Raw genomic sequence first — 25,432 nt, 5'->3', positions numbered from 1 at the left:
TGAGGTACCATTCACTCACCAGAATAACTAAATTGTAGATACTGACCATACTATTTAAAAAAAACTTTGGTGGCATCTGGCAAAAAACCTGTGTCTACCATATGATTACTTCTGGATATGTACCTGAGAAAAGTGAGGATTATATCACCAAAAAACATGTGCAGGAGATCTCAGAACAGCTATAATCATAATATCCTAAAAGTCAAAGATGACCCTGATCAACAGGACAATGGGTACATTGTGATGTAGTTGTCCAATGTAGTACTCTATAGCATTAGAAAAGGATAAAGGTGTGCAGCATCAAATATGAATTTCTCATTCTGTTGGACAAAATAAGCAGACACAAAAGAGTATCTAACTGTATAATTCCATTTATGTGAAGTTCAAAAAGAGGCATAATTAATCTAGAGATGTTGATTTGCTTCATTTGGTCCAGTAGGTTATGTTGTAGTTCCTTCATTGATCAGTGAGTAAAGTATAAGGAATGGCTTTAAATAAGAGCAAGGACCATATGGATAGTGACACACAGAATGTTACTTAAGAAGTCATGCTTTTTTAGAACAAAACAGGAATGGGGAAAAAAGGCAAAGGGGACATTTCATTCAATCAGTAGAGTGTTTCTTGAATCAGAAAAGAAACACTAACCCTGGGAAAAAGTTTAGTTAGGGCATTAGTAAGATGGGAGGAATCTTTCTTCAGTTATTCCCGCTTCAGTATCACTGAGGGTTATGAATTATTAAATCACAATCATAGGATTATGAATTTTATGGGGATTAGTGCTTATAAGCATCGTATTTCATTTAGGGCTTCCCTAGTGGCTCAGACGGTAAAGCATCCATCTGCCCACAATGTGGAAGACCTGGGTTCAGTCCCTGGGTTGAGAAGATCCCCTGGAGGAGGGCATGGCAGCCTACTCCAGTATTCTCTCCTGGAGAATCCCGTGGACAGAGGAGCCTGGGGGCTACAGTCCATGGGGTTGCAAAGAGTCGGACACGAATGAGCGACTAAGTACATTTTCCATTTAAGACTTTTGTTTATGATTTGTACGTTTTGAGATTACCTACCCATGAATTAAATATTTAAGGATTCTCTGTATCTCACTTTTCTATAGGAAGTCTTTAAAATAAAATGAGGTTCTTTAAATTAATGCAATAAAGATTTGTTTCCTTAAAGTTGAGGAATAAAACAGTCAAGAGAAGTGTCTGGGACTTAAAAATTTGCTCATAGATATTTTACTTGATAAAATAAGTTTATTTATAATTAGAGTAGCAGTAACAATGTGATGCTTATGAATAGCTTGCTGCTTGTAATTGTTAAATGCTTGTTTTGGTGTTACTCCAAATAGTTGTTCTTTTGACTTGAAGATAAAACAATTCTGGCATTGAACTAAAGGAGTTCTGTGCTTTTCCTCATTAAGAATAGTGCTAATGGCACGCAGAGCATTTCCCTAAGGGATACTTGTGTTAGCTCAAACATTGAGTATCCTACTAATAATTGAACAACAACAAAAAGTTAGGTCTGTTTTCTACACATTTCTTATCAGAGTACATTACAGATTGTCCCAAAGGATTCTTAAACAAATGACAAATAATGAGTTACTTGAAATAAATCACTTAAAACTTTTTGGTGCCCTATCATATTTTTTGTTTTTTTTTTTTTTCCTCTTGTTGAAAAATTAACAGTTGGGGGAAATTCCCTCCATCTCAAAGAAAAAAAGTACTTTTTTGGGTTTAATTTATATCATTGTGATAATATTAAAAATTGTCATTTAATTTTGAGACATCCTAGTGCTGAAAACTTAAGTTCAGACAGTAACTAATATTTTAATTCTCTTATCCGAAAATGTGAATGATGGGTTGAGTGAGAGTTTTGGGCCAGGTACAGATATTTTTTAAAACTGCTCTTTATATATTAAATACTTATGTGACCTTTGCAGTATCCCTGAGTCATAAATATTTTTACCACTTCTTAAGTGGGGAAATTGAGACTTACAGGAGTTAAGCAACTTGTTCAAGGTCATAAGCTAGTAAGTGGTACCATTGCTTGCTTATTGTGTGGATTTAATTTACCTGTTGAACTTTAGAACCTTACCCCAACTAAAGGCTTTATATTGCTTAAATTTCTCTTCGTCCAAATATGAAGGTTTTTCTTAAATAATCCAGAACACATTATAACTCTTATGTTGCTCTTTCCGCCCCCCCCCCCCCATAGCACTTAACAACTTTGACATACTCTCTAATCTCCTTATTTGTTATGTTTCTTTATTGTTTCTCTTCCTCTGCTAGAATGTGGACTCTCTAAGTCTCTACAAAAAGTTTTTTGTTATTGTTAACTGGGGTATCCCAGACACTTAATAGCTGTTTGATAAATGTTGACAGAATGAAGAGCAAAAGTATTTTAAAAGGGCTTTTTTGTTCTTGTTGTTCAGCCAAATCTTTTATCTAATGATTTGCTTTTGCAGATTTTTGTTTGACTGTTTTTTGTTGCTTCCAAAAGGAAACATGTTTCCAGGGGCGGTTGCTTAGATATAATACAAAAATAGTATCAATATTAATCTTTAGAGTCATTTTAAGGCTCATATCAGTACAGAAAAATTTGATATCATTTCAGTATATTAGCACAATTGAGATGGCTTAGTGAAAAAGTGAACATGAAGATCTGCAAACCTTTGGAATAAATAATGGAAGAATTTAGTGAAGGGGAAAAGATATAGCTAAACATTGAATTTTTCTTTTTGTGAGATTTTGTGTGCAGAGATGTTAATTCAGGTGCTTTACCTGAACTAACGGGAATGAAGCTTCCCATTCATTCACAGGAAACAAATGATTAAACTTATGATATTTTGGTGGCGTAACAAAATAGGAACCATTTCTTTCTCATTTGAGGTCCAGGCTTTGCGATGGTGGTTTGCATGTGCTCTGCCTGCTTAGTCATTGATAGACCCAGGCCCTTGGGGCTCTGATATTACCAGTGTGTGGTTCCAGGATGAGCTAGGACACCAACACACAGCTGGCAGGCTATGGACGGGATGAGTACAGAGTCACGCCTGAGGGTTTTATGGGTGCTGTTGAGATGGCATCCATCACTACTGCCTACGTTTTATTGGCCAGTTACATGTCCACACCTAACTTCAAGGAAGAATGGGAAAGATGCTCTCTGTGCCAAAGACAATGAAATATTTTTGATGGATAGTTAATTTTTCTCTGCTCAGGTCAATAATTTGATGTCCATTTCGCTTTCTGGGAAATCCAGGCATATGCCTGTTGATAGATTTATGTTTTTTTCTGCATGTATTTTAATTTTGTTTGGAAGCATTCATTTGCCTAATGCAAAAATAATTTTAAAACTGAAAGAGATGTTGGAGGACATCCTGTGCCACCACCTTAATTTGTAAATGAGCTTAGAGATGGCATTGGAATTGGAATCTGACTTGTTTATCTACCCTGATAAACTTGTTATACCAACTCATTTTGCTAGTTAGTAGTTGGTACTTTACACTGTAATTGCTTTCTGCAAAGCCAGTGGCTTTTATTTGATGATCTTAGATCCTGTATCTGATTAAAGACTCTCACTTCCTTTTGTTTTACATAGATAAAATAAAATATTTTAATAAAATATTAATAAATTTAATTAAATTTATTTAATAAAATATTTTAATTGCATAGATTAAAATATATAGTTTAAATTTGCATGTAAATGTAAGATGATTCAGGGTACATTTCTTGTGACTGCTTTGATTGCAATTACTTGTTTATATCATACTGCAAACTTTTGTAGTGACTCCTGTGACCATGAGAAAATCTCTCATAGGCATTTTCTGGGTCACAGAGATTGTGACCATTCTTTTAAGGTAAATGTTGGATACACACTACTTAGTGTGTAGGGAGGTCCAAGTGTAGGCAGGTCTTTTCACCCAGTTTCTCTTTTCATCTGTGAATATTCTTACTGCTTTTCTGAAATCCTGTTTCATCAAGTTACTCTTGACATCTGTCAGTTGGTAAGACTTGGGGTGGGAATGCTAAGTAGGAAGCATGGATGAGACAACTTCCTACTCAGTTTGAACATACACACACCAAGTCAGAGAGATCCTTATTCCAACAATAGTGTCCCTTAAAGTAATTTATTATTACTTCTTGATATGATAGTGTACATTGAGCTAGGGTAACATTTTGAAAGAATAATGGCCTCTAAACTATGAGCTAATACATTGGAAAAAAGACAAAAAAACCCCGAAAACGATTGCTTTGTTTAAGGAAGTTTTAAATATTGTCTTATATAGTCAATATAGTCAGCAAAAGCAAGACCTGGAGCTGACTGTGGCTCAGATCATGAGCTCCTTATTGCAAAACTCGGGCTTAAATTGAAGAAAGTAGGAAAAACCACAGGACCATTCAGGAATGACTTAAATCAGCTCCCTCATGATTATACAGTGGAGGTGACAAAACAGATTCACGGGATTAGATCTGGTAGACAAAGAGTGCCTAAAGAACTGTAGACGGAGGTTCATAACATTGTACAGTAGGCAGTGACCAAAAGCAAAAGAAATGCGAGAAAGCAAAGTGGTTGTCTGAGGAGTCTTTACACGTAACTGAGGAAAGAAGAGAAGCAAAAGGCAAGGGAAAAAGGAAAAAATACACCCAATAGAATGCAGAGTTCCGGCCTTCTTAAATGAACAATGCATAGAAACAGAAAAAAAAACAATAGGATGGAAAAGACTAGAGATCTCTTTAAAAAAATTGGAGATAACAAGGGAATATTTCATGCAAGGATGGGCATAATAAAGGACAGAAACAGTAAGGATCTAACAGAAGCATAAGAGATTAAGAAGAGATGGCAAGAATACACAGAAGAACTATACAAAAGAAGTCTTAATGACCCTAATGTGTGGTCACTCATCTAGAGCTGGACATCACGGAGTGTGTGAAGGCAAGTGGGCCCTAGGAAGCATTAATTACTATGAGCAAACCTAGTGGAGGTGATGGAATTCCAGCTGTGCTATTTAAATCCTAAAAGATGATGATGTTAAAGTGCTGTGCTCAAGATATCAGCAAATTTGGAAAACCCAGCAGTGGCCACAGAATGGAAAAGGTCAGTTTTCATTCTGGTCCCAAAGAAGGGCAATGCCAAGGAATGTTAAAACTACTGTACAGTTACACTCATTTCACATGCTAGTAAAGTTATGCTCAAAATCCTTCAAGCTAGACTTCAACAGTTCATAAACCAAGAACTTCCAAATGTACAAGCTGAGTTTTTGGAGAGGCAGAGGAACCAGAGATCAGATTGCCAACATGTGTTGAATCATGGAGAAAAAAAGGGAGTTCCAGAAAAACATCTACTTCATTGACTAAAGCCTTTGACTGTGTGGATGACAACAAACTGTGGAGAATTCTTTTAAGAAATGATGAGTACCAGACCACCTTACCTGTCCACTGAGCAACCTGTATGTGGGTCAAGAAGCATCAGTGAGAATTGAACATGGAACAACTGACTGGTTCCAAATTGGGAAAGAAGTGCATTAAGGCTGGATATTGTCTCCCTGCTTATTTAATTTCTATTCAGAGTGCGTCATGTGAAATGCCAGTCTGGGTGAATCACAAGCTGGAATCAAGATTGCCAGCAGAAATATCAACAACCTCAGATATGCAAATGATATTACCCTAATGACAGAAGGTGGCAGAGAGTGAAGAGGAACTAAAGAGCCCCTTGATGAAGGTGAGAGAAGAGAGTGAAAAAGCTGGCTTAAAACAACATTCAAGAGACTAAGATCATGGTATCCAGTCCCATCACGTAATGGCAAATAGATAGGGGAAAAGTAGGAATAGTGACAGACTTTATTTTCTTGAGCTCCAGAATCACTGCAGATGGTGACTACAGCCATGAAATTAAAAGACACTTGCTCCTTGGAAGGATAGCTATGACAAACCTAGACAGCGTATTAAAAAATAGAGACATCACTTTGCTGATGGACGTTCATATAGTCAAAGGAATGGTTTTTCCACTAGTCATGTTTGAATGTAAGAGCTGGACCATGAAGAAGGCTGAGCACCAAAGAATTGATGCTTTTGAATTGTGGTACTGGAGAAGACTCTTGAGAGTCCCATTGTCAGCAAGAAGATCAAACCAGTCAGTTCTAAAGGAAATCAACCCCAAACACTCATTGCTGAAGCTGAAGCTCCAGTACTTTGGCCACCTGATGTGAAGAACTGACTCATTGGAAAAGACCCTGATCTGAGAAAGATTGCAGGCAGAGGGGTGGGGACAGTGGAGGATGAATAGTCAGATCGCATCATCGACTCAGTGGGCATGAGTTTGAGCAGGCTCTGGGGGATAGTGGGGACAGAGGAGCCTTGCAGGCTGCAGTTCATGAGGCCACAGTCAGACACGACTTAGTGACTGAACAGTAACAGCAACAACAAAATACTGTTCTAACAAAAGTTAATGCCCAGCATTCTTATTTTAATAATTCCTACTTCAGTTTAATTCAGTAGTTACAGAGGGCTCTTGTACCAGACACTGAAATATTATTTTATATAAAACCTACAATGTAGGTAGATGTTTGTATTTTACAAATGAGGGCGTTGAAGTGCAGCAACTTAATAGACTTCCCTTAGTTTATACACCTATAAGAGACCGGTTTGACTTTTGGACCTCAGACATCCTCATTTCAAGTCTGCTTTCCTTTATGATTTTATCATTTATTTGGGAGGAAGGCTGGGGGCAGGGAGGTGAATCAGGAGGCTCTGGCAGTCATTCCTGATGTGGAGTTAGGACATCTCCATTTTGGCTTAACGGTGGGGAGAGAAAAGGGCATGTTCTTAGAATATGGCCTTTTTAAAAAGTGCAAAGAAAAGGGAATAAACTAGGAAAACCTGTAGGTTTCTGGTTTGGCCAGCTGGTTAAGCACGGATGTTCTTTTTAAGAGATGGAAGACAGACTGGGTTTTGGATGTAGTTAATATGGCACCCGAGCAGTTTCCTAATGGGTTTAGAGACGCGGGGTACAGTTTCAGCCATGGAGGCATCAGTTATAAGCTATAGTTGAATTTATAGACAAGGATAAAATTGTCCAAAGTGAATGTAGAGTGAGAAGAAAGCCAAAGACTGCATACCTGTGGAGTCTTAACTGAAGGAAATAGAATGGAATATTTGATGGACTAGCATCCCAGTAACAGAAGCCGATCTGCTGCAGTAACAGGTTGTCAGGTCAGTTCAGGGAACTTTGGTTTGTGTGAGACTCACTCCGGGAGGAGAGGGGAGCAGCTGTTTCCACACACAGGAAGGGGTCTGCGGAGGGGACTCTGCCCTGGGTCCCACCAAACACCCAGAGGACACACACACACACCCAAGTGACACCATGTGCTTCCTTTCTTTTCTCCTCTCCTCTCTTTCCTCCAGTGGTTAGAAGAGAGTAAATGATGAGAACGAAACAGAGATCTGATGACCGGTAGGGAGAGATGGAAGCTGACATGGAGGCAGGCCTGTAAATTCCCAAATGGGCAGGACCCCCCGTCTCCTAGTGACCATCATTTTAGTGGATGGGAAAAGTTGGATGATATTCCCAATATCAGTCATGGCTCAGACATGGGCATCATTTAGCTGAAAGACAAATCAAATGAAAGATCACACCAACAACATCTGAAAATCAAGAAATGACTGAAGAATTACCAGGATGGTTTGATGGATTGTTTATGCTGTATCTTAAATCACTTGGGAAGCAGGTTTTATAATACATGTATTTTAATGTTGTAAGGGAATAAAAGAATATATTTAAAATTCTAGGTTTATATTGATTGGTAATAATTTGTATTCCTGTTAAAATATTTGACTGTCACTCCAAGGGACAAGTGAGTTGAAAGTGCTGAGAAGAATTGTTTCAGGGAGTATTATAGCGATTGTAACAGGAAAAGAGTGTGATCCTCTCCCAGGATCCCAGAGTCAGCTCTGGGGGATTCAGAACCTCTCCAGATTGCTATTAACTTTTCTCCTCATTCAGGTTTGCTCTTAACAGATAAAATTTACTCAGTGAGGTGAAGCAGAGAAAGAAACTTTGCTGCAAAACAGACCTGGGCTTCTGTGTTGGGGAACTGTAACAGCTGCTGCATGGATTGCTTTGAAAATTAAATGGTATATGTTCGTGGAAAGCATTTCTTACTTTGGGACATAACTGTTAACAAAAGTTCTTTCTTCTGTGGAATTTAGCAGAATTAATCTGTAATAGTATGCTAAATCCTAAAATTTATTTTCATTTTAGGTAAAAACTCAGTAATACCGATTTGCCCAACATACACTCTTCAGTGCTAAAGTAAAAGTCTTGCTCAGATAGACAAAATCCCAATTAGTGGATTTGAATTTGTTTTACTGTTGGTAGTACATATTTATTATCTGTGTACAAGTTACATGTTTGAGAATACATTTTCTAGCAGAGTGGCCTGTGAATCAAACCTAGATCTGATTTTACTTTAACGTTTCAGTGATCTAGTAAAGGTACCTTTTGAAAAAGTTCAGGTTGTATTCTTTAAAATAGCTATAAATGCTGTTTTAAAGGTTGAGATAGAATTTATGTATCTGAAATCAACCTTTAAATTGTACAGTTCAGTGATCTTTCGCATAACCACGAGGTTGTATGTCTGTCACCACTCGCTCACACCAGAATATCTTCATCACCCCTAAAGGACACCCCTTACCCGTTGGCAGTCATTCCCCATCTCCCTTCCCTCACCCCACGGCAAGCACTAATCTGCCTTCTGTCTACATGGGTTTGCCTGTTCCAGACATCTCATAGAAACAGGATCATACAGTGTGTGGCCTTCTGTGTCTGAATTCTTCACTTAGCATAATGTTTCAAGGTTAATCTATGTCATAGCCTCTATCAGCACGTTCTTTTTATGGCTGAAGAGTATTTCATTGTGCATATATACTACATTTTGTTTATCCATTCATCAGTTTCTGGACATTTGGGTTGTTTCTACTTATGACTGTTGTTAATGATACTGTTATGAATATACAAGTCTGTATGTGAACACGTGCTTGCAGTTCTCTTGGGTACATACCTAAGAGGAATTGCTGGGAAAATGTCAGACAATGTTCTATAACACTAGAAGCTTGGAAAGAAAGTTAAGATTTGTAGTTTGAGTTGTGATGAAGCTGCTCTATGATTTTTGATGGAGATTTGGGTGGGATGCATATTGCTTAAATATTATGAGAATAAATAAAAATTAGAAGCCTTTCATTGGGTTTCCTTGTACATGTTCTCATAGGAGAAAAAGATGGAAAATAACAATTACATAAAAGCAACCTACAGACTTCTCTCTTACTGGCAGCTGATTTTGTAAATAATTCTAATTGGATTTCATCCAAGGCAGAAGCAGAAGGGGAAGGCATTGTTTGATAGAATATGGCAGTAGATTGAAAATTTTCACCTTGGGGATTATTCACTGGAAATAGCGGATGTCCTTTTCATCAAGTTGAAACATAACTTGTTTAAACATCCTTTTACCTAGATGTGACCAAAAATGCTTTCAGTGTTTGGGGCCAGATGTCCTTGAACTTTCTCTATGGTATATATTGAAACCTAATTTCTATGGAGTAGAAGTTGGTCCCCTTATCTCTGAGGTGACTTAATCAAACACATCACAAGGACAACTTAAATAATAACTTTAGATAAACTTGAAAATGTAATATTTGACAGCCACCCACCTTAATAGAGCTTAATACCACAGATGAATTTTGAGGGCTCTTGTTCCATATCCTTTTTTTTCCATATGAAAATAAATCAGATAAGCCCTCTAATTCTGAACTTCATCGGTTTAAACTCTTTAAGTTTGTAAGAATATGTCTTTCTTAGTGGACTTAAATCCAAAGTACTATAGATAAAGGACAATTAGATAGTTCTAAACATTTGAATACCAAATACCAATATTTTTGTCAAAGCATTTGAGTTTCATAAAGCTGTTGAGGAGGAACAGTCATTATAAATTGCATGAGAAGCGGTTTACTAAGCATTTGAGTCTGTTTTGTATATGAAATACTACCTTGGGGAATGGAGGAAGGAGCAGAGTTGTATCAAAGGGATGATTCTTGCCTTCATAGTTCTAGGGTGCAAAATAGGTGATCATGCAAAGCCTACTGAAGCATTTAATTGAAGTATAAGTTTTATGTAGTAGGTTTGAAAAAATGAGTGCTACCTTGATTAGAGTGTATCAGAACATTTAAACTCTTTTTACAGGTAGAAAAAGATTTGAGAGAGAGCACATAGGCACAGACTATCACAGAATCGTGAAAGAACATAGTATCAGAGATGAGAGAATAGGTAAACGAAGCACGGAGAAAAACTGACCTAGGGGTTTAGTGGGGAAAAAGTGAGAAAAAAGTGAGTATGTTTTATATGGAGTTGAATAAGGTAAGGTGGGAAGGGCTTAAATTTACTCCTTAAGTGGTCTGAGTGACTTTCTAGCCACAATTTGTTCATCCATAAAGTAAGGATAGTAATACAGCCGTGTAAAGTTACAGTGAGCTTTGAAAAGGTGGATGTGTAAAGTACCAGGTACATTATCTTACATTGACACTTGAGTTAGGTACTACCAATATTTTTTTTGTATATTTTAAAAAATTTTTGTTGGAGACTTCTGTGTATATACCCAAAAGAATTGGAAATGGGAATCGAGCAGATATCTGTACACTCATCATCATAGCAGTGTTAGTCACCATACCTGAAAGGTGGAAGCAGCCTAGGTGTCCATCGATGGACGAATAGATAAAATTCTGTATATTCATTCAATGGAGAATTGTTTGGCTTTATAAATTGAAAAGGAAGGGCATTCTGACACATGCTACAACAGGGGTAAATGCTCAGTGAAATAAGCCAGTCACAAAGGGACAAATACCATTTCTTGTTTAGTTGCTAAGTCACGTCCAGCTCTCTCGCGACTGCATAAACTGTAGCCTGCCAGGTTCCCCTGTCCATGGGATTTCCCAGGCAAGAATACTAGTGTGGGTAGCCATTTCCTTCTCCAGGGGATCTTCCTGACCCAGGGATCAAATCTATGTCTCCTGCATTGGCAGGCAGATTCTTTACTACTGAGCCACCAGGGAAGTCCGACAATTACCATATGATTCCATTTATATGAGGTACCCAGAGGAGCTGAATTCATAGAGACAAAGTAGAATACTGGTTGTTAGAGGCTGAAAGAGAGGGAGTGAGAAGTCATTTAATGGGCATAGAGATTCAGGTTTGTGTGTGTGTGTTTTTTGGGGGCCAAACCATGTGACTTTGTGGGATCTTAATTCACTGACCAGAGGTCGAACCTGAGCCCTCAGCAGTGAAAACATGGAACCCTAACCACTGGACCTCCAGGGAATTCCCGATGGTGGGAATTGGTTGCAGAGCAAAGTCAGTGCACTTAATGCAGCACACCTGTACACTGAAAAATGGTTGAAATGTTTAATTTTATGGTCTTGTTTGGTGAATTATATTTTTTATGTGCATTTATTCATAAAATAGCAAAATTTTAGCAACATCATTCAGGGAAGTGCTTTGTTCCAGAAGCAAATTGCATACCTATTCAGTTGCCACATAATTTGGTTTCACAAAGATGAATTTTTTTTTGATATTTCAATAGGAAGAATAGTTCATACCAGTCTAAATTTGAGAAGTACCACAGAGATCATGGTATCTAGTACTTTTGTTTTATAGTTGAGACATAGTCCTGGAAGTTGGTTGTACTTAGTTGATTTTATTAACTACAAATCATTTTTAAAAATACATTCATTAAAATAATTTTCCATGATTTGAATTGGCTCATGTGGATAAAACAATTCTACAACAAATTAATTCAGCCAGATATCTTTTCCTGTTCATAAAGAAGTGATGTGCTACCAATATGTTCTCCTGTAGTTAGCATCTTTTTTAAAGTTCATTCAGTATCAGGAATGGTATTAAAAATATTAATTTGCTTTTTCACTGCTTGTTTCCCCCCTTTTTCTTTTTAAAAATTCTTCTTCCTCTCCCACTGCTGAGCTTGGAGACGTGAAATTACTTCTCTTAGTTCTAAGTGCAGGCTGTCGTCTCCCCTGTGGCTGTCACTCTGAGCTGAGCGCCGCCTCTCCCCTGCAGCTGAGCTCTGCTGAGAGGACACTGACTCTCGGATGCCTTTCTTAAGCGTTGTGGGAGATAGGTCCTGGCATTTTGATCTTTGCTCGAACAGAATCAAATTCCTGGACATAATTTTCCCCCAGTGATCTCTGTAAGCAGACTGTCTCAGTGTAACAGTATTTCATCTAGGATGATTTAAACCACCTTGCTTAGAGAGCCAAGGTGGTAAGAGTTCTTGTGATGTTAAGTCACAAGTTTTTCCTGTTTCCTTCTGTCTTTGTAATCATAGTGTATATATTGTGTTTTAATATTTATTTATTTGTTTATTGTATTGTGCTTTTTTCTGAAATGCACATTTTCCTCTTTATTAACTGTCCCTCTAAAACATTTAAAATTTTAAGTTATGGAATAGGCTTTCAAAAATGTATCTACCTCATTTAACTATTTTTGTACCCGTTATATCAGGCACAGAGGGTAAGCAGTGAACAAGGTAGTCATGCTATTGCCCTTCTAGCAAGGGGTGGAAGTGGACATTTGTTAAAGGTTGTTATGTTATTTAAATGTTAGAGCTTTGATGAGTGCCACAAAGGAAGGGCATGTGCCACTGGGACAGCATATAATGAGGCCTTGACTTAGAATGTGGTGGTGTCAGGCAGTTTCTTCAGAGGTGCTGTTTGATGGAACGTGAAAGGATTAGTAATTCATCGGGTTGAAAAAGAGAGGAGAGCATGAATGAAGGCTGAGGGAGTAGCATACAGAATCCCCTGAAGTCAGAGAGGGCACAGTGTGGGTGAGGAACTGAAAAGATACAGCACAGAGTCAGGAAGAGAAGACCGAAATACGCGCGTAAGTTCTGTGCACACTTCGTGATGTGAGCGTTCTATCCACCAGGCACGCCAGTCCCAGAGTTCTCCAGGGGAGCAGAATCAACAGGACTCCTGAGGCAGGGGGATGGGGCAGGCAGATAGTAATTTATTTTAAGGGCTTGACTCCCATGGTTTGGGGGCTAGCAAGTATGAAATTTGTAGAGCAGGCCAGCAGGCTGGAATTTCTTTAAAGAGTTGATCGGGATGGGGAATACGTGTAAATCTATGGCTGATTCATATCAATGTATGACAAAACCCACTGAAAAATAAATAAATAAATAAAGGAACAAAAAAAAAGAAAAAAAAAAAAAGAGTTGGTGCTGCAGTCTTGAATCTGAAATCTGCAAGCTGGAAACTTAGGCAGCATTTCTCTGTCATAGTTTTGGGCAGAATTACTTAGTTGGGAATCCTCATGCTTCCTTCTTAAGGTCTTCAGCTGGTTGGATGGGTGTTCCCTCCATTCCCACCCGTCACCATTTTGGAGGGTTATCTGCTTTACCCAGAGTCTTGATTTAAATGTTAATCACATCTTGAAAGTACTTTCACACCCACATTTAAGAGGTGTCTGGCCTGAGCACCAGATGAACCATCAAGTAGTGTTGCTGTGAGAGCAGGGAAGAGACTGGTTCAGTATAAGTGATAACCTCCTTTCTGACTGATTTCCTCTGCCTTGAACTGCAGGCTGGAGTTTGTACCCTGTCTGTCAAATCAGCTTGAGATTATAGGTGTGTAGATAAAGTCATCCTTCGCCTACAGGCTTATACTGGCTTATACCCATTAAACTGAGAATACTTGCTTGATGAAATCACTGAGCCTTACCGTAAGGCCCCAGGGAAGCTTGCGTGCACCACCTTCAACTGATAGAATCTTACATGACAAGAACTTTGCTGCTTGTATTTGATTCCAGCATTTAAAATACTATTTTTGTTCAACATGGCCCTGAAATGTAAGCCAACTTTAGGAATTTGGGGGCAAGATTATGCCTAGAAATACTGAAGAAGTAGGAAAATTCAGAGTGTATTCAAACAATGTACTTTTGTTAAAAGATTTGTATGGATTTACATATCCATCTTTGAAATGTATGACTACATGAGTATAGTAATACACTATATGAATGTATAACTACATGAGTATAGTAATACACTATATAAATGTATAACTACAGGAGTAGTATAGTAATACACTGTATAAATGTATAACTATGTGACCATAGCGTGAGTTGAGGCTGATGATGTAAATGGGGGTTGAAATTAAGCAGGTGCTTATAAACCATGTTAATGACTTTTCTGTGTTTTCTAAGAGCCATGGAAAGCTATTTCATCTTTAAGCAGGGCAGTGATGTGGTCATTATTATTAAATTATTAAACTGTTAATTATAGTTATTAGATAGGCAAAAAAGACTATAAAAAGACTGTTTCAAAGACCATTAAAAAGTCTGTGGTGTGAGAATGGGTGAGAAAGAGGAGGAAAATAGATGGCGGTAAGGCCAGGACCCTCTTAGAATTGGCAAAACAAAGAGGGCCAGGTTTAGAAGGATTATTGTGAATTCATTGTTGCTTATGTTGATTTTTGAGGTCCCTCTGATGGGATTGTTAAATATGCATTTGGATATATGTGATTCTAAACCAGAGCTGTAAAGCTGAGAGATGGCAGCATTAATTGAAGCCAAGTATAGGTAATTTGAGAGCCTAGGGCTGGCAGAGACTAAGAAGACATAGCCAGAGAGGCAGAAAAAGGGGGATCTAGGAGAAGATGCCTAAAAGGAAACAACGGGAAGCTTGTTTAAAAGCAAGGGAAAAAGTGGTCAAAATGCTGAATGCTGCTACATAATTAAGACTGAAAAAATGTCCCATTAAGATTCATTAACTGGCATAATTTTAAGTTAGAGCTGTTTTGGCCTAGAGATGTGCTCAAGCTGGAATGAAGTAGGCTGAGAAGTGTGAGATGTGGTTATTAAGAAGCTACTTTAAGAAATTTAACTGTGGAGGGGAGTAGAGATATTGGGCAATAGTTGCGAGGCAAGATATGGCCTATGGATGGGAGAGATCTGAGTGAGTGTAAATGTTGACAGCATCCAGTAGAGAACATCAAGTGGAAAACCTCAAATGAGGAAGGGAGAATCTGTATTAAGGTTCCTACTAGGATTGCATAGTGATTCTGAGGACAGGCACCTTGGCTGGCCTTTTAAGATGGAACACCTGTCTATAGGGGTAATAGGGGTGAAGGAGATATAGTACCACTGTTTATTTTTCTTAAGTCCCTATTGTAGTCATCAGTGTCCGAACAGGAAACAGAAACTGCTTTGTTGTTCATTCGCTAAGTTGTGTCCAGCTCTTTGTGACCCCCATGGACTGCAGCACTCCAGGTTTCCCTGGGCTTCACTATCTCCCAGAGTTTGCTGAAACGCACATCCATTGAGGTGGATGAGCTGTCCATCCAGCCATCTCATCCTGTCACGCCCTTCTCCTGCCCTCACTCTTTCCCAGCATCAGGGTCTTTTCCAATGAATAGGGAAGGTTTAATATACAGAGTTAACTGTACAAGGGACTTCTTTATAAGAGGAAACATGAACTCTAAAGAGTACAGGAAATCAGAGGAGGAATCCACATCCTTGGAAGGAACACATCTGGAGAAGTCCACCCCTGCCCCCAACTTACCCACCCCACTGAAGTCACGGCCATTGGATGGCTGAGATGTTGCGCTGATGGCATCTTCGGGAAGCTCTCCATGGGGAGGTGCTGAACCATGACTCCTTGCCCATGGAGGTGGCTCACTGGGAACCGCTCTCTGGGTCACAAGGAGAACCTGTCCCCAAAGAGAGGCTTGGTGCTGCTGGCCACCTCGAGCTGCTGGCATGCGTGCTGGGAAGGCGGCCGCAGACCGGGCACAGCGGAACCCGGAGCTCGCCCCTCCTGCGTTGTCCTTCCAGGGCCCTCTAGCAGTCACACTTAATGTGTGCCCGCTGGCAAAGGAGAGCCGTTTTGAGGTCCGCCTCCGCTCTGTGCATTGATAAAGCCGTGAGACAATAAGTTGACAAATGGCGCTTCTGTTATTGATCTTGTAAATTTTTTCCATTTTTGCTTTTATAATGATTGTAATGATGGATATCTTTATACATAAATCTTTGTGCACATATCTTCTTTAGCTCCCATTTGTAAGAGCTAATCATGGTAAAGCTATTTAGAGATATAATGAGTGATTCTTAAGTTTTGCTGTTTGCTTTTGTATTCCTGAAGTATTTCTGGAAGGAAATGAGAAATATAGATTGTTGTTAGAAAAGGGAACTGGATTTTATTAACCTATTCATAAAAGTGAAATTTTATGAAAGTATTTTTATTGTAAGTGTTGAAAGATGTTATCTGCTCTGTTAAACTCAACTTTATTGCTTCATTTCATGTTATGGTTTGTTAAACAAAGTACCTTATCATGTCTTGCTCTGTCAGCTGGAAGCACCTATTTTCTGACTTTACTTCAGCATCATTTGCTCTTCAAAATGAGTCAGGATATTTTCATTTAGTTATTTCCTCTTATTGCTGTAAGAACCAGGTCACCTATTTCCTTTTTGTCTTTGACCCTTGTGTGGCACTTGATGTGATGATACGGCAGTATCTGACACTTGCTGCCGGGCCTGATTTTTAGTGTTAGCTACTGGGAGGTCATGTGAGTGCAGTACTCTGTCAGAAGTGTTAGAAAGAGAACTTAAATACAGGTGACCCTACCAGATTCTGACTTTTCTTTCTGAACTTATTTTCCTCTTCCTATTTTTGACAATAAAGCCTTCAAAAAGAAGACCAAGTTTGTTAAACTGACAGTAATGATAATAATTTTTAAGAAACACTTTTTTCCCTGTGAGTATTACCTTATAGATGAAGACATAATAAAATAATGCTGAAAAGTATGGCTATAGAATTTGCTTGTTTTAAAACACTTGAAAAAGTATAGCACTATTTTTGACCTTTACCGGCCTTTAATTCAGAGTGGATTCTGTAGGATTTATATCTCGTGCATCTGGTATTATTACTCATTAGCTTTTAAAAAAAAAAACTTCAACTACTGAAGCAGAAAGGATTTAATTTGAAGTATGAGGAAAATGGCATTTTGAATTTTGACACTTTAACTTTCATTATTTACAGTGTTTTGTTTTTTTAACCTAGGAACATTTTAAGGAAGAGCCAAATTATCTTTAATTTTATCTCATGTGATTGAATCATTGTCTATTTTGCTGCTTAAGGGAGCAAAAACTAATCTGTGTAAGTTCTATTAAAGCCTACCAGAATTTTGGTAATAGCCCTTTCTTAAATTCTTTAAAAAGTACTTATCTGAAAAATCTTTGCCATTTCTCTGTAGGGGAGAGTAGATTTTTAAGACTAATGGACTCATGAAATACAAAGAAGACTTTGAACACATTCCTTTCTTTTTTTTTTTTTTTTTTTATTAGTTGGAGGCTAATTATTTTACAATATTGTAGTGGGTTTTGTCATACATTGACATGAATCAGCCATGGAGTTACATGTATTCCCCATCCCGATCCCCCCTCCCACCTCCCTCTCCACCCGATTCCACTGGATCCCAGTGCACCAGGCCCAAGCACTTGTCTCATGCATCCAGCCTGGGCTGGCGATCTGTTTCACTATAGATAGTATACATGCTGTTCTCTTGAAACATCCCACCCTCACCTTTTCCCACAGAGTCCAAAAGTCTGTTCTGTACATCTGTGTCTCTTTTTCTGTTTTGCATATAGGGTTATCATTACCATCTTTCTAAATTCCATATATATGGAACACGTTCCTTTCTGAGCCACCTTAAGTTCAGCTACAGGAACGGTTGCTGTGTGCAGTGCTTGCTTGGCTCCTCCCCGCCAGCTCTCCCCAGGTGGTGTGTTCTCAGAATTGAATCTAGGGCTGATGGACTAGATAGCCGTTAAGCTTTTGTTGAGCTAGGTGATGATTAGTTTGAAGTTCTTTACTATGACATTCTTACTAATATAGTGGTTGTTCCTTAGTAATTTTCCTGTTGGTTTTTCAGGACTGCAGGAATACGTGGAGGCTGTCTCTTTTCAACACTTCATCAAAACACGATCACTTATCAGTATGGATGAAATTAATAAGCAGTTGATTTTTTCAACAGAAGACAATGGGAAAGAAAATAAGACTGTAAGAATTTAAAATCATATTTCACATTTATTACATAATTTACACAGCATTGTGATAACTGTAGGAGATTCGTTGGCTTATAATGCAAAGAATATTGAGATGAAAATGTTCTTTCTAAAGTGTGATTTCATAGATTCCCACCTAGGGAAATGGTCTTTCTAAATATATTAGTTAGTGGCTCAACAACTATGGGTAGGTTGGGGGGAACAATACCCTTTTATGTAAAGCATTATGGAGTGGTTATTATGTAAGTCCACTTTTGGTTTTACTGTGTATTTGCTATGTACTCTTTAGAAACACTATCTCATTTAATCCTTTTATTAAACTTATGAGGTAAGAATGACTACCCTCATTTCACAGAAAGGCTTTTACAGAGTTTAAGTAACTGTCAAGCTCTAGTCAAGCAAGTGTGACAGCTGGCTTGGAAACCAGGTGTCCTGAATGCGAAGCCAGGAGTGTCTGTCACTCTCCCAGTGTGTCTCACTATGTGCCACAGGGACCCCTGTGCCAGGGATCTGCCTCAAAGGCATGTTTTACAGGATTTGATGTACAGGTTTTAAACCAGGTAGCGTACAGACATGCCACATAGGTGCTCAGTAGTTAGTAGTCATTATAAGAGCCAGTATAAAGTTGTTATGATATAGTGAGAGATGTTAATTTAATCACTGAGTTCATAAGCTTGTATCTGAAATAGTGCAGTTCAACTTTTAAATAAATACTGTTTTTCTCCCCCTGAGTTTCAAGGTATAATATTCAGGCCATGAGGTAAAATTTTGAGTATTAGATACTCTCCTAAGATATTAGTACACTTAAAGGTACAATTAAACAGTTTTTTTCTTTTCTTTATTTTTCATCAGTTTTTCTTTCATTATTATTTTAAAAAATCAGGATAGGTAGGCAGAAAGTGGAAGAAGGTGTGGAAATCATATTTTCTTGAATGTTAATAAAATATTAATACTGAAAAGGGAGATAATTTGATGTGACAGGTGTAGCTCACTTCAAGGAAACCATATATTTTCTCAGTTTTAAAAATTATGTGAAGTTTATTGAGGAAATTCATCTTGAGAAGTAAAATTCTTTCATATTTTTAGTTCATTTAGTAAAGATTGAATTACAGAAAGAAGTAAAGGGAGCCTATGTGACCCTGCTTCTTAAATATATTAGGCAAGTTACCATACTTTCCTTTTGATTCTCTGTAATTCAGAATGGAAGTATCAGGGCAAGAAAGTAAAGAGAAATGGGAGTAAATGCCCTATTCTGAGGATTTATGTAGTAAATTATTCTAAGATTAGGGTGTCATAATCATACACATGTGTCTTCTCAAAATGTTAAGACCACATTCATAAATAATATTTCCTTTTAGTGCTAGCTAGAGATTCTTCTAGGTGCTGAAAATTCTGGAAATCCAATAGTGGAAGGTATTTTGCTCTGACTTGCATATTGAGAGTAGTGTCAAACCGTTTAATTCTTTAAAACTTCTTATGAAAAATTCAAATGCACAAGAAAAGTGGAGAAAATAGTAACACATGAACACCCATGTACCCATTATCTGGATTCAATAATTGTTAATATTTGGCCTTATTTGCTTCATCTAAATGTTTTTTTTTGCTAAATTAGTTTAAGTTATAGTTATTCTGATATTTTTCCCCTAAATACTTCAAGTCCATTGTGAAAAATTGCATTTTAAGTAATGTTATTTTCCCTGGTTTCTAATACATATTATCAGTAAAGCAGAATTTATTTCCTTGACAGTTTGTTGATTTTTTTAACATGCTTTTTTCTTCAGAATCAACTTTTTGGTTATATTCAGGGAGCTCCTTCTGTCTAATGATGGGAACAAAGGATAGTCATGTTTTCTTAAGCAAAAATCATTTTCATAAATGACTTATAAAAACGCCAGCCACTTCTCCACCCCCCACCACTCCCACCACAATCTGTCCTTTCCAAAAAGATGCCAGTTCTCTTAACAGTTAATAGAAATGAAATATAGCAGGTCAGGCTAATTGGGGAGCTGACTTTGGATACTTACCCAGTTCTAACCATTAACTAGTGATATTACTTGCAGTGTTTCTGGGACCTCATTTCTTATACTCCATATTGAGAAGATTGGAACAGATGGTCTCTGAAAAGTCCAACAGTGTTAGGATTCATGTCCTGGATACAAAGCAACCAGAATCATCTATAAAACCTAAAGTTGACTCTCTCATTTGCTCACTTAATTCTCAGTGTCTCTGTTACCTGTAGGTAAAGTTCTGATTTCTTAATGTGGCTTTCTCCCCTTGCTCTATCCCTTGTTCTGTCTTTCTAGACTCAGCCCATAATACTTCTTACTTTAAATTTTACTCCAAAGAAATACCTCACTAGTTCCTCAAGTACACAGCACAGTTCTCATCTGCATGCTCTTGCAGTTCCCTGTGCCTAAAATGTCCTTCAGTGTAATTCCAGCCCACCTAAGTCTCATCAGACTTTTAATAACAGTTCAGACATCGCCTCTTTCAGAAAGAATCCATTAGAGAGAAGTTGATGTGGAGAGAGGAGATTGATGTGGTGACGGTAATGGTGATAGCAGCTAACATTTATTGAGTATTTACTTTGTGTTGGGCATTATGCCAAGAACTTGGTAAATGTTATCTCATCCTTAAAAATAAACCTCTGAGGTAGGTACTGTTATCCCATTTTACAGATGAGGAAACTGAGGTTTAGAGAGATGAAATAACTTGCCCAGGGGCATACACCTTATGAAGCAAGGTCCTGGAAGAGGTGGGAGGAGATGGGTCAAGGTCATTTGGAAGAGTTAACCTCAAACAAGAGGAGGGACAACTCATCATCTGAGACTGGAGGATAGAAGGTAAAGACGGGTGTGGACATAAATAAGTTTTTTTGTTTTGTTCTTTTTTGTTTTTAGGGATAAGGTAATTGAGAGAGCTTATGCCACGTGATCTGGCAAATAGCCAGGCCAGTGAAAGTAGGCAAGATTGTTTACTGAGAGTGAAGAGGTTTGGGATTGAGTAAGGGGCTGAGGAGAAAAGTAGTGAAGGTTTGAAATAGTGTTCAAAGAGACAGGCGAGAACCATCTAAGAAATAAGTGAAAGGATTGGTGAGTAATCTGTAGTGGTATAAACTCTATACAGTTGTGATCATCATTATTATTTTTTAGCCTAGTGGTACTCAGTACTTGAATAAAGCACTAACAAGAATAGTTTTTAATACTGATTGAGGGTGTGTTTTTGCTGGGCAGGTGCAGTAGAAAAATAGGAGTCTGAAGAAACTGAGGAGGATATAGCAAGAGAGTGTTAAATCATGATGGTCAGTGCTGAGTGGGGACAGAGGAGAGGCCAGAAAGGGACTAAGTGACTGAGAAAATCATGACTGGATCATAAACCTGGAGGGCTTTATGATTTGCCATTTAAATATGTAAGTCATTGTCATGTGATGAAGTCATTAGGCCTTAAGAATATCTTTATTTTATATGTCAAGTGAAGTTGGAAATGATTGATTTTATAATTATACAATATTAGATTTCAGAATTATCTTGAAGTTTTAAATTCAACTCCTTGCTGACGGCATGAGTTCTTCTCGTAACATCTCGAATGGTCATTTAACAAAATGGATCATTTTATTTAGAGAAGATTAGTATGATTGACTTGCTGTTGATTTTGTACCTTATTTGTATACATAGTCACTCTTTTTCACAGTGTATTTTCTTTGTGTGTGTGTGTGTTTATTTTTTTTTTTTACCAGCCTTCCTCTGATGCACAGGATAAGCAGTGCGGTACTTGGAGACTGAAAATCACGCCTGTTGATTACCTCCTGGGAGTGGCTGATTTAACTGGAGAGTTGATGCGAATGTGTATTAACAGTGTCGGGAACGGGGACATAGACACTCCCTTTGAAGTGAGCCAGTTTTTACGTCAGGTTTATGATGGGTTTTCATTCATTGGCAATACTGGACCTTACGAGGTTTCAAAGAAGCTGTATACTTTGAAACAAAGTCTGGCCAAAGTAGAGAATGCTTGTTATGCCTTGAAAGTCAGAGGTTCAGAAATTCCAAAACATATGCTGGCAGATGTCTTTTCAGTTAAGACAGAAATGATTGATCAAGAGGAGGGCATTTCTTAGGATAATGTTTTAATCAGTTGTTTTTCTCTTAAGAACTCCTAAGAGAGACCAATTTGTAAGACTGTTATTTAGTATATCATTTGACTTTATTGTGGCTTTAGAAATGTTTTCAGTTGTACTTGTTTTAAATTGTATACAGGCTGTACATAAAATTACCAAAATGAATCATTTCTTATATCTTACTTGTGAAAATTTGCATACAGATGTTTGCATATATGCCTATTTGAATTTTTGCTGGCTAAACTTCATCATTTATCTTTGTTAAATGTGAACATGCTTCAGAGTGCACTTTCTGCCATACCTGTTTTAATTTACTTTGTGTGAATTTTGGAGTGGTGATATTTAGTGGAAGACATTTATAGTTTAAGTTGGTGATTTTTTTAATATATAGAGAGATTTCTTAGTTACACATCTGGACTTGAGTTTCCTGTTTAAATTTCTTGGTAATATTGTGCCAAGCCTCCAAAATAGGCTTATTCCATAGAATAAGAATTAAAATTATTATTAATGTACTTTAATTCTATGAGGTATTGTAGTGAGAATTCATACTGTATTCTGGCTAATTTTAGGTAATTTTGAATCCATATGAAACAGCCTTCCAGAAAAATTGACAGGTACCCCGATGTTAGTTTATACATTTAATTTTTGTCCTTTATCACAGAAAGCCTGATAGAGAATTGGCACTAACATTGTAATATTGTCACTAATGTTTGAGTTGAATTATATAATTGCACACACAACTGAAAAGCTAGTGATTATTTAGTAATCTTTCTTGTTATTTCATTAGGCATGTTTGGAGGCTTTCCTATTCTAACATCTATAAGAAATTACATCTAAATAATTATAATGAAGTTTTGAAATCTTTGAAATATTAAGTTAACCCAAATCTTTACAGTTGTCCAGTTGTGTTAATTGATACATAAAAGGTTGCCAAAGAAGATTTATCACATACAATTCAGCAATAAGACAATTGTCAACACAGTTGGGAATAACAAGTAGTATCACTAGTAATAGAAGTAGCCTCACTAGTAATATTTAGAATTGGAATTTGCCTACTAAAATTAGTTATAGATTATTCCCTGTGGTGTGAAACTGACTTGAGCATGGCCCTATTGGCTGACAACTAGACCTTTTCTTTTGGTTTTGTGAGTTTTGAGAGTCTAGATATTGGATTTTATTTTTGGAAAAATTAGCAGCTCTGTTTGCAAGGGCTTATTCTTGGAAAGTGTAATTTTCCAAAAATTATCACCTAAAGGAAAATAAAATATATACATGCCTAATAGACTAGGTTTGATTGTTGTTTATTCTGGTGGTAGTATGTATTTTTGGTTTCCCTATTCAAAGATACAGCTGAAATAGTTTATTACATATTTTTGTTTCTTTTGCCACTTGAAGTTGATGAATATCTTATTGATGTTTAAAACTGAACTCTTTGAATAAAATATTAAAATATAATAGTTTAGCTTATTTTTTTTCAGTTGAGAAATACTTCATCAAACTGTTAAGAATTTTTAGCCTTAACAGGAAATTTGGTACAGACTCGCTTAATATAGAGATTTATGATTTCTTAAAATGGGTCCAGAGATAGTGAGAGTTTCAGGAAAGACATCCTTTCACCTCTCATTGACCCAAACTGGGTAACTTTCCTATCCCTTTAAACCAGTTAGTGGAAAGGAAGATGAGATCACCTTAATGTATCAAAGTGTCCATTATCTGAGAGAAGAGTGAACACAAGAAACTGAATTAGGGTGTTACCATCACAGGGGAAGGGGAAATGGCCTTTGGGTTCATAGTCGGCACTATCTGCTGCAGGTGGATTGGTGCCATGGCTGTTGATGCATTTCTACATTACATGTTATACTAATACAGTAGGTGTTAGACCTGGATGGTAGAGGGTCTCTAAATATATCCTTAATGTCTCTCAGTTTTAAAATGGTTGCTCTGATACCATCACCTGTGATAATGTTTTTCATCTTTATTATAAAAAGAAGCTGGTTCTAGGTAACATGGCAAGTTCCTGAAAAATTCTAAAATAAAATTGGGTTATTTCCTTCATAAGTAATTGCTGCATATATTAAATCAGTGTTTTTTTCCATAATAAAGATTGCAGAACCCTAGGGCTTTTTGAAGGTGCCTCAAAGAAAGGTGTTATTTAAATGAGAGATTGGTGAAATGGATTAAAAAACTTAATCCAAACTCTTTGCTAACTACAAAAGACTCACTTTAGATTGAGACACACAAATAGATTAAAAGAATGGGAAAAGACATTCCATGCAAACAGTAACCAAGAGAGCTAAACAAATAGACTTCAACACTTTTTTTGGCTAGAGACAAAGAACAACATGGAATGGTAAAAGGCTCAATTCATTGGGAATATATAGCAGTCACAAATATATATGAAAACAACAGAGTCCCAAAATACATGAAGCAAAATCTGAGATAATTGAAGGTAGAAATATACAGTTCAGCAGTAATAGTTGGATAATTTAATACCCAGCTTCCTATAATGGATAGGCAGACAAGACAGATCATTAAGGAAATAGAGGACTTGAACAACACTATAAACCAAGCTAGACCCAGCACCGTGGTTGTGTACCATGACCAACACTGTGGAATTCCATCTCAGGAATGCAAGGTTGGTTCAACGTGAAAATCAATAAACCATATTAATAGCTTGAAGAGGAAAAAAACATGATGCCTATCAGTAGAAACAGGAAAAACATTTAACAAAATCTGACACCCTTTCATGACATAAATACCCAACAAACTCAGAATAGAAGGGAAATTTCTCATCCTGGTAAATGCACACATGGATGCTCAGTCATGTCCAACTCTTTGCGACCCCGTGAACTATACGTAGCCTGCCAAGCTCCTCTGTCCTTGGGATTCTCCAGGCAAGAATACTAGAGTGGGTTGCCACTCCCTTCTCCAGGGGATCTTCCCAACCCAGGGATCAAGCCCAGGTCTCCTACCTTGCAAGCGGACTCTGCCATCTGAGCCACCAGGGAAGCTCCTGACGAAGGGCATCTGGAAAGCGCACAACATTGTAATGGTGAAAGAACGGAACGTTTTCCCTCTTGAGACAAGGAACAAAGCAAGCGTGTCCAACACTGTCCTGGAGGGTCTAGCTAAGGCAATTAAGCAAGAAAAAGAAAGGGCAGATTGTAAAGAAAGAGGTAAAACTATCTCAATTTGGAGATAACA

General features: G+C 37.5%; 1 protein-coding gene across 2 annotated transcripts in view; it reads left to right on the top strand.

Annotated features, from left to right (window-relative positions):
- The window catches only part of TSNAX (translin associated factor X), a 41,032-nt gene extending 17,522 nt beyond the window's left edge, over window positions 1–23,510 (top strand). For both annotated transcript variants that reach the window (XM_061161491.1, XM_061161492.1), the window contains exons 5-6: window positions 17,982–18,109; window positions 21,851–23,510. In XM_061161491.1, the coding sequence (XP_061017474.1) occupies window positions 17,982–18,109; window positions 21,851–22,228 (506 nt within the window). In that variant the 3' untranslated portion in view covers window positions 22,229–23,510. The remainder of the gene's footprint in view (window positions 1–17,981; window positions 18,110–21,850) is intronic.
- The last annotated feature ends 1,922 nt before the right edge of the window (window positions 23,511–25,432 follow it).

The sequence above is a fragment of the Dama dama genome, chromosome 15 (assembly GCF_033118175.1).
Source record: "Dama dama isolate Ldn47 chromosome 15, ASM3311817v1, whole genome shotgun sequence".
Classification (NCBI taxonomy): domain Eukaryota; kingdom Metazoa; phylum Chordata; class Mammalia; order Artiodactyla; family Cervidae; genus Dama; species Dama dama.
Note: the sequence above shows the minus strand (reverse complement) of the source record. Positions and strands in the feature narration are given on the sequence as shown.